General features: G+C 43.8%; 1 protein-coding gene across 1 annotated transcript in view; it reads right to left on the bottom strand.

Annotated features, from left to right (window-relative positions):
• Cdk15 (cyclin dependent kinase 15) overlaps positions 1-5,982 on the bottom strand; it is a 98,390-nt gene extending 92,408 nt beyond the window's left edge. The window contains exons 1-3 of the mRNA XM_051153868.1: positions 5,788-5,982; positions 4,963-5,112; positions 4,342-4,436 (exon numbers count right to left, since the gene is read on the bottom strand). Of these exons, the coding sequence (XP_051009825.1) occupies positions 4,342-4,436; positions 4,963-5,112; positions 5,788-5,913 (371 nt within the window). The 5' untranslated portion in view covers positions 5,914-5,982. The remainder of the gene's footprint in view (positions 1-4,341; positions 4,437-4,962; positions 5,113-5,787) is intronic.
• Between the last annotated feature and the right edge of the window lie 4,449 nt (positions 5,983-10,431).

Raw genomic sequence — 10,431 nt, 5'->3', positions numbered from 1 at the left:
TTCAAGGTCATCCTCACCTGTATATGAAGTTCAGATGGCCTGTACTACATGAGCCTATCTCAAAAAAATCAAAACAAAACAACAAAAATCCTAAACAAAAATAGTGTACAATAAAAATACTAGTTAATGAACCAATATTGATACAGCTCTTAAAGCACATACTTCACTGGGATTTCCTTAGCTTTTCCTTCATGCCTTTATTGTGCAAGCTCCTGTCAGTAAGTACCACTTTTATTGCTGAGTGTTGCTAGGCTCCTCTTGGCTGCGCAGCTGTCAGATTTTCCTTGGGTTTGGACACCTTGATGGTTTTGAGGAGTGAGGATGAAGAATTTTGAAGGCTGTTGCTCTCTTAGAGCTATTTCCTCCCCTGATTCCTCACTTTTATTTTTTTTCCATAATATTTTTATTGATTATTTGGGCATTTCACATCATGCACCCTGATGGCCCTTACTTCCCAGTGATGTTTCTTTCTCTTATGATTAAACTGGAATTCTGAGTCTGGGGGAAGGGCAAAAGCCATCTTGACCGTATTGTATCATGGGAACACTCCTTCATTGTCATGACTTTGGATGTTGACTGTAACTGCCTGTCTCAGGTAGCACTTGTTGAGTGACTGTCCTCTACCCCTATTTCAGGGTCATCATCACCAAGTGTAACCTTCACTTTGGGCATAGATCCCCTGAGATCCACTTCTGAGTGAGTAGATCCATGGGAGGTATCTGGACTTCTTTTGCATGGGAGACTTATTTCTTCTCTCTTATTTATTAATGTATTAAGCCATTCATTCATAGCAGCAGGAACTTATGGATATTTTATTCTTTGGGTTATAACTCAATACCACTTAATTTTGTGCCCCAGTTTTATCAGGTTTACCCCTTGGAAACTCTTCCCTTGATGCCCATGCAGCTTTGCCAAACTCTTTGTGAGTGCGGACTTAATTTTACTTTTGGTTTTTACCTTCACAGTTTGGTCTATGCATGTATCACATTTTAATTTCAATTTCTTTACTTTGGGAACTGCATTTTCCCCAGTTTTTAATACTTATTTTGTCCTTCCTTCACTTTTTTGGGTTTTTGTTTGTTTGCTTTTTGATTTTTAGAGGCAGAGTTTCTCTGTGTAGTCTTGGCTGTCCTCAAACTCACTCTGTAGACCAGGCTGGCCTCGAACTCAAGACCTGCCTACCTCCACCTCCAAAGTACTGGGATTAAAGGCGTGCACCACCAACACCTGGCTCCTTCCTTCACCTTTTTATAGGAACATTTTTACCTAGGTGTTTTACCACTTACTTTTATTTGTCTTTCAAATTTTGAACTTAAAATTTTTATGTTTAGTAGTTCCCAAAATATTTTATTAAGAGCGTGACTGTAAAATTCTATTCCACCGACATATATATATATATATATCACATAAGCAGTTTTGAAATGCTAAAGGCATCTGTGGTAGAAGATGGAATTTGATTTTGTCTAGTGTTGCCAGCATTGATTTGACTACAGCTGTTTCGATAAAACACTCCTAAAACTGTCTTGGAATTGGTGCTCTCTGGAACATAGGTGGATGGATGGGCACCTTGGCCACTCCCATGCCCATATGGATTCCGGCCTGAGTGTTATATGCAGAATCAGACCTAAAGGCTGCACAAAATTCCCCTTCCTACCCAGTTACTCTACGTTTTCTTGTCCGTTTGAATCTTCACGCCACTGTATTCTTATTGCCACATCCAATTTTCAAAAATGGCAAACTGTCCCAACTCTGTTTGTGGGAGTATTTTCTGTTCCCCGATGACTTGAGATGTCACCATGTTTATATATTAAATTTTACTAATTATTTGGATTTGTACATATTTGGGGCTCTTTAAAATCCTATTTCTGCCAGGCGTGGTGGTATATGCTGTAATCCCAGCACTGAGGCAGAAGTAGGAAGATCTCAAACTCAAGGTCAGCCTGATCTACATATTGAATTCCGGGCTAGCCTGGGCTATATTAGCAAGGGTTGATTTTTTTTTTTTTAAAGTATTTGAGGCTGGATGTGGTGGTGCATACCTTTAATCTCAGCACTCCAGAGGCAGAGACAGGCAGATCTCTGTGAGTTCAAGGTCAGCCTGGTCTACAAAGGGAGTTCAAGACAGCCAGGACTCCACAGAGAAACAAGTCTCAAAAAAAAACCAAAACAAAACAAAACAGCCCCCCCAAAATGGGTTGATCTATCTTTTTTGTTTGTTTGTTTTTGTTTTTTCGAGACAGGGTTTCTCTGTGTAGCCTTGGCCATCCTGGACTCACTTTGTAGACCAGGCTGGCCTCGAACTCACAGCGATCCGCCTGCCTCTGCCTCCCGAGTGCTGGGATTAAAGGCGTGCGCCACCACGCCCGGCTGATCTATCTTTTATACTACCACAATTTTAATTGTACTTAGATTATACAACCAGTTCTCTGTGTCTGTGAGTTCCACTTTTTCCTTGCCATTCCCTACACAATACAACACCCAACTATCTGTAGAGCGTTTACATTGTATCGGGTCATATGCAAATACTACGCCATTTTTTTTTTTTTTTTTTTGTAAGTGATTTGAGTATCCATGGATTCCGGTTCCTTGGGGTCAGTGTGAGGGTTCTGTCACCGCTTCCTTAAGTATTTCAAGGGGCACCGTTATTTACTACACACCAAAACCTGAAATCATGGAGCCATGGGCAACCTGTTCTAGATTTGCAAACAGGTTGGAACACACTGCAGCACACACATTCCCACCAGCTTCTCCTACCCTCACCTCCTTCCAACTTCCCCAATGATTCTGACATAGGAACTTTGTGTGTGTGTCACACACACACACACACACACACACACACACACACACTTGCTTCCCCCTGGTTGGAATTGTTCTGTGTCCCTCCATCCAGTTCATCTTCGCCTCCCTCAGAGTCCCTGCCCAACATCTCCTCAGCGAGGCCTCTTCTCACCCGTCTATTTGGGGTTTTTTGTTTTGTTTTGTTTTTGTTTTTTTTGGTTTTGGTTTTGGTTTTTCGAGACAGGGTCTCTCTGTGTAGCCTTAGCTGTCCTGGACTCACTTTGTAGAAGCCACTACCGTCTGGCTTCTGTGGTACTTTAAAATGTGCTTTTACATCATGGCAGCCTCCTGTTTTAACCACTAAAAGTAAATCTTTTGTCCTCAGACTTTTTTTTGTGTACATTTCAATCTGTATAAGTACTAAGTGTTTTGTTTTGTTTGTTTGTTTGTTTGCTTGCTTGTTGTTATGATCCTGTTTGTATTCCCTGAACAGGAGCATAGAATACACGCTGTCCTGCAGGCACCGTCATCACCACACCTCCCCCCCCCCCCCACTCTTCAGAATTGGGCTTTAATGGATATTTGAGGCCAGTTTTTCATTTTTATTTACGCTATTATAAACTTCTTTCCTATTCCACTATATTATACATAGTGGAAATACATTGTTCTTTTATTATATACAATACATATATTGTACTTTTGTGGCAAGATCTCACCCTGACCCCGGAGCTTGCCTCGTGGCTAGCAAGCCCCATTGATCCTCCTGTCTCCACTCTTCCTGGGTACCCATAGCTTCACCTAGATTTTTACATTGATGTGGGGATTTGAACTCAGCTTTGGAAGCATTCCTAATGCACTCTTTCATCCTATTACTAAGCTGAGTTTCTTGGATCTTAGTTCCTGGATTATCTATGGTCATGAATCAAATCCTGGTTCTATACAGTACATTTAAAATTGTATTTCCTTAATAATCTTATTTTAGCAAAGACAGCATGAGTATACAAACTCTAAGATGAACAAAAATGTTTAGTTTTATAATATTTGCACTTTTAAAATATGACTACCATTAAGTCATTCTTTTCTCTATTGGTGTGCCATAAACCCAGGGGGAAGGGTTTTCAACTATCCTACCAATACAAAAAGATAACTGAAAGACTGGGAACTTGGATTTTGGACAAACACCACCCCCTGCCCCCCAGACATTTGGTATATTTTACAAATGCAGACAATGCAGGATATAGTTGTTGGGATATCCCACACTTTAGGATTTAGGAAAGGATAAGAAAAACTCTCTCGAGACACCTTACCAACTGGGTTTCTTGTTAGGTAGTAATTGTTCTTTCGGTCAATGGTGGAGAAAGTCTACCTTAGTCGCTGGTTGATTTTAGCTAAAGGAGAGCAGAGGCGCTTGTTTGTTTGTTTGTTTGTTTGTTTGTTTCAAGCTGTTAAAATCACCACATGTACCTCCCTGTTGGCCCAGATGTCCTGGTCCCTGCATATGCTGTGTCACCTAGCTTTATAATGCAATGGGAGATGCCCTAAAGTCTCCAAGGAGTCACTCACCTGCTAATGCCCTTGTAAACTGTGGCGTAAGAACCCTCGCCCAGCTTCTCCAAGTTCAAGTAAGATGAGGCTGCCCCAAAAGGGAAGCTCTTCTTCTGTTTACAGGGTGCAGGGAGAGGCAGGAAGACAGAAAGAACATTTAAAAAATGTTTTTAATGTTTTATCTTTTCCCCAGGTGCAGTGTGTGTATGTGTGTGTGTGTGTGTGTGTGTGTATGTGTGTATTCTTATTTCTGTGTGTGCATGTTTGTATGTGTGCATGTACATGTGGGTCTGTGCGTATGTGCGTGCGTGTGTGTGTGTGTGTGTATTCTTATTTCTGTGTGTGCATGTTTGTATGTGTGCATGTACATGTGGGTCTGTGCGTATGTGCGTGTGTGTGTGTGTGTGTGTTCTTATTTCTGTGTGTGCATGTTTCTATGTGTGCATGCATATGTGGGTCTGTGTATGTGTGTGTGTGTGTGGTCTTATCTCTGTGTGTGTATGTGTTTATGTGTGCATGTTTGTATGTATGCATGTACATGTGTGCTTGTGTGTGTGTGTGTGTGTGTGTGTGCACCTGCACGTGGAAGCCCACACAGGCATCCCTAGACACACACCCATGAAATTCTTGCTCACTCACCCATGGCAACCCCTGCCTCAGATTCTCTTCCTGAAAAGAATCACTGTTGCTTCGTGGCCTTTTAGTCTCCAACTTCTGGGCACCGACAACCTGGAGTCCCCTGGGGTGAAAAGAAGACGTGGAACACGATGCTTCTTTTAGGTCCGTTAGCTAGAGGAAAAAGACAATACAGGAGCGAAATGTGCAAAGTCAAACTACGGTGGCTGGCAAAACCCTTTCTTTGTTTTACTTGTCTGTTTTTTCCTAGGCTTCCTCTGCTCCACAAGGCATCTCTCCTGAAAGTCGGGTCTCTTAAAGGCTACCACGGTACCAATTGCGGGAATACTAAATTTCTCCTTCACCTGTACGGTTTAACCCAGTCTCCTTGATGGGTGTTCTCCAATTTCTCCGCTTTAACTCAATCTTCCCATGCCTGCCTACCTTCCTACATACTTAATGTAATGTCTTAGAATAATCCATAAGACGCTGCTAATAATCACGAGCTAATTACCGAGACTGAGAATCCACAGCGGACCCACCAGGACGGCAGCTTGCCCTCTGCAGTTCAGCCCTGCAATTTAGTGGCTCAGAGATGTCCAGAGAAGCATCACTTTCTCTATTTCAAGTCCAAAGAGACCGAAGCCAAGGATTATTCCCCTCTCCTGGTTTACAAGCACATCCCCAAACTTGATAACTACGTCCATAAATCCCCCATGACTTTAATAGAATTTTTCTTTTTATGAGTTTAGACCTACCGCAGAGGAATCAGACCTTTCTACAAAACAGAGTGTCTGCCTGAATTGCTTGGTTTACTAAGAAAGAAAGATGCTCCTCCTCCGGGGATACCTCGAACGCAGCAGGCTCAGTGCTCCCAGGCTGGCTTCTCCGACAGCTGTGTGCCTCCCCTCCCTCCGGACGGTGGTAGCAACTGCATCCCGGCTGTAGCCTCTTTGCACACAGCTCCTGGCCCATAATAGTCCAGGTTCAAGGAGAGAACCGGCACTTGAAGCTCTCCCCATCCGCCTCTTCTGTCCTCACTCACTCACTCCCTTTTCTGCCGGAGGTCAGCAGAGCGGAGCTTTTGCATGACTCACACGAGGCCTCCGCCTGGAGCAGCCTCGTGACTTGAGCAGTTTTTGCTTATCAGTGCAAGGAACTACTTATGCATCAGGACCGCAGCGGCTGGCGTTCGTATGTGCACGCCCGGAAACCAGGAGCCTCTTACTGGAGAGAGTACAACTGGGTACCCTGACCGCTTACTCCAGCCACAAGTCAGTGCTGTGACTACACTCACTTTTTGCGAATTTGCGTTGACGCTGGTGTTTATTGGGCTCCCCCCCCCCCCCCCCCCCCCCCCCCCCGCCCCACCCGTGCTAACGTGGCCATGCTGAGGGATATTTATCCCTTGCTTTCATCTGAAAGACTCTTGGTTTTCAAACTTTTTTTTTCCCCTCCTTTGGAGGCAACCTCTCTCACCATAGCCCAGCCAGCCCAGCCAGCCTCGAACTGCAGGTAATCCTCCTGCCTCAGACTCTCCAGTTCTGGGATTGCAGATGTGAGCCAGCTGACTGCAGTTGGCTTTCCAACATTAAAACAAATTTGCAACCTGGCCAGCTTTTAGAGTCAAGGAAACCACAGCATGGTGGGATGGAAGGACAGCTGGGGATCCCTATTCCGTCTTGGCCTTCCAGCAAAAGTACATTGGTTCAGTCATTCGATCAGACACTATGCCTTCCAGCAAAAGTACATTGGTTCAGTCATTCGATCAGACACTATGTAGTAAACTCCTGTGTTGCTAATACTCCACGGACAGTGGTGAGAGTCAGTGGTGCAGAGAGGCGTCTGAGCTAGGTACGGTGGCATACGTGTAATCTCAGCACTTTGGAGGCTGACACGGGAGGGTGGTGAGCTCAAGACTAGCCTAGACTACATATGAAGATTGCTTTTCAAATTTCTTTTTCAGTTTGTTTTTTTGTTTTGTTTTTCAAGACAGGGTTTCTCTGTGTAACAGCCCTGGCTGTCCCGAACTCGCTTTGCAAACTAGGCTGGCCTCGAACTCACAGAGATCCAGAGTGCTGGGATAAAAGGCATGCGCCACCACGCCCGACTAATCTTCAAATTTCAAATAAAGAAAAAAACAGAAGAAGTAGTGTGTGTGTGTGTGTGTGTGTGTGTGTGCGCGCGCGCGCGCGCGCTCACACGCGTGCACGCAGGTGTAGTGGCACACACCTTTAATCCCAGCACTTGGGAAGCAGAGACAGGTTCAAGGCCAGCCGGGTCTACAGATCGAGTTCAAAGACAGCCAGGGTTACACAGAGAAGCCCTGTCTCGAAACGCCCCCCTCAACCCCTCCCCTCGCCAAGAAAGGTATCTCCTCATTCCCCCATTCTTTCTTTCCTCTCATATAAATAGAATTACTGTGTATGTACATACCATGTTAGTACTTAGCATTTCCAGGAATCTGGAACAAACACTTTGTGGTCTGTGATCTTGGGCGGAACTCTTTTTTTTATGTGAGAGACTAATGATATTATTGTCATTGTAATACGCCAATTTTTTCAGCATGTAGTCTACATATACACATATACCACGATTTCTCTAGTGGCTATGTCTTTTATCACAACAGCACTGTAGATATTCAACATCTGAACCTTCAGACATTAAATCTTATGTAATTTAGTCATGGTGGCTTGAACAGGTATGGCCCCCATAGACTCATGCATTTGAACACTTGGCCCATAGGGAGTGGCACTATTAGCAAGAATGTCCTTGTTGGAGGAAGTGTGTCGCTGTGGAGATGGGCTTTGAGGTCTCATATGCTCAGGCTAGCCCTAGTGGGCTAGCCTCCTGCTGCTGCTTGTGGATCAGGATGTAGAACTCTCAGCTCCTTCTCCAGCACCATGTCTGCCTGTGCGCCGCCATGTGTCTCGCCATGACAATAATGGATTAACTACTGAAAGAGTAAGCAGCCCCAGGTAACTGGTCTCCTTTATAAGAGTGTCATGGTGTCTCTTCACAGCAATAGAAACCCTAACTAAGACATTAATCTTGAGCACGTATTTTAAGTTTTATTTCAAAATTGCTACAAGAAAGCAAGAATTTCCATGTCAGCACTTGGAAAGCAAACAAGAAGATTGCCATGAGTTTGAGGCCAGCCTGGGCTACGGAGTGAGGCTCTATCATAAAACAGAGACAAAACAAGTGGCGCACGCCTTTAATCCCAGCACTCGGGAGGCAGAGGCAGGCGGATCGCTGTGAGTTCGAGGCCAGCCTGGTCTACAAAGTGAGTCCAGGACAGCCAGGGCTACACAGAGAAACCCTGTCTCCCGGGGGGGGGTGGGGGGGATGGGAAGAAAGAAAAGAAAAGCAAGAAAGAAATTGCTACATAAGATCTAAGGCAAGTCTATTCAAGGATTTACTAAAATTAAAGACATTTAAAAAGAGAGAGAGAGATCAAGTAATGGCACACATAGGACAAAGACTAGGCATAAAAAAAGATTACACCTCAAAACCAGTTAAACTTATAATTGACATGCAACTAGCTGAAAGAGATTATTTTTTCATCATAATAAATTTTCACTTATTCATTATAATACATTTTGTCATAAATGCTCATTTTGGGTCTGACGGGATGGCTCATTGGGTAAATGTCCCTGCACCAAGCCGGCTGACTCACCTGCAACGCTGGGACTCACAGGTGGAGCGGGTGGAAAGTATTTCAATCTGCAGCCCAGGCTAGATTGGAACTAACTATGTAGCTCTCAGTAGCCTCCACCTTGTGGCAAACCCCCTACCTCCATCTCCTAAATGCCAGAACTACAGGTGGCATACAATGCCAGTTAAATTTTAAAAAATTGGGGTTGGAGAGATGGCTCAGAGCTTAAGAGCACTGGCTGATCCTCCTAAAGGTCCTGAGTTCAATTCCCAGCAACCATCTATAATGAGATCTGGTGACCTCTTCTGATGTGCAGGTGTACATGCAGGCAAAACAATATGTATATAATAAATACATCTTTTTAAAAGTTTTTAGACATTAAAAAAGGTCACCATTTATATTAGCTGAAGGAGTTATGTAATTAACCCACAAATACGCTTGCATAAAATACCTAATTATTTTAGTTAATTAATATCTATTTGTATGTGTGTGGGTGTAGCTGGCTTATTTCTTAAGGTTTAAATTACTGTTTACATACTAGAGAGGATACTGAAGGGAAACTGTAAGATATTCTTTAGAATTTTCAAAAATTGAGTAATTTATGGTTTGCTGAAGGTCAAGGAAAAACATCAGATGACTTAAGATATTTTGTAGCTCTGTGTCCAAAACGATCATTTTTGTTACCAAAGAATTCTGAATAAAGACAGAGACTGAGATGATTTCCCTGAAAATTGTGCATCATAGCAGTCCATGCTTTAGGCCAACTAGGCTGCCGCCTTTTGCTATCCTAGAGCCAGCCCTGCCTGCCTCGGGCATGCGCACAGTTGCTGTTGCGCCTACTGAGAACCTTCAATAGGAAGCTGATTGACAAGAAAGAGAGCCCTGTGCCTGCCAGCAGCCTAAATGGACCGATGAACAGGGGCTGCAGCTAGAGGGCCAGGGCTGACCGTGAGCAAGACCCCTCACATCCATCCCCACCCCCACCATGCATCCCCACGCCACCCGCCCCCAGTTCCCTGGGCTGGGCGTCACTGTTCCTCCTCATTGTCCTCAGTTTCTTTCCAGGGAAGCTGTTAGTTAGTTAGTTAGTTAGTTAGTTATCAATTTGGTGTTTTGAGAAAGTTTCATATAGTCTAGGCTGGACTTGAACTTGCATTGTAGCCAAGGATGCAGATGAATTCCTTGTCCTCTGAGTGCTGGAATTACAGGTGTGAGCACCACACCCGGTCTGTCTTTTTGTTCTGTTTTCTCTTTTCTTTCCTTGTCTCCTTTTTCCTTTCTTTTAGTTAGTGATAAAAGTATAGGCTGTTAATAATTTCAGGTCAGTTTTCTCTATCACATTTTGGCAGTCCCCTTCTCAAATGTTGTGAGTTCAAACTACTGCATGTGTTTGAGAGTTTGCACATTTCTCCTGCTCCCATTCTTTTTTTAAATTAAATGTAATAACGTGGGGGGAGGTTATCATCTAACAATTTTTCTTCAATACGGGGGTAATCACGTATGCTCCACAGGGCTAACATGAAAAATACAGCCAGAAATGTTGAAAATAATCCCTAAAACCCACATAATGGAATACGAATACTCAGGCATTAATAGAATGAGATCTCAATGACAGAGTGACCATCAAGGTACGTTGTTAAATGAAGAAACAAAACAAAGAACAGCGGGGCTGTCGTGGCTTACACCTTTAATCCCAGCACTTGGGAGGCAGAAACAGGCAGACTGCTGTGAGTTCGAGACCAGCCTGGTCTATAGAGTGAGTTCCCGGACAGCCAAGGCTCCACAAATAAAACCCTATCTCGAAAAAACAGAAAGCCCAAAAGCAAGGAAACAAG

Source organism: Acomys russatus, chromosome 12 (assembly GCF_903995435.1).
Source record: "Acomys russatus chromosome 12, mAcoRus1.1, whole genome shotgun sequence".
NCBI classification, from domain to species: Eukaryota; Metazoa; Chordata; class Mammalia; order Rodentia; family Muridae; genus Acomys; species Acomys russatus.
This window is presented reverse-complemented; position numbering and strand designations above follow the sequence as displayed.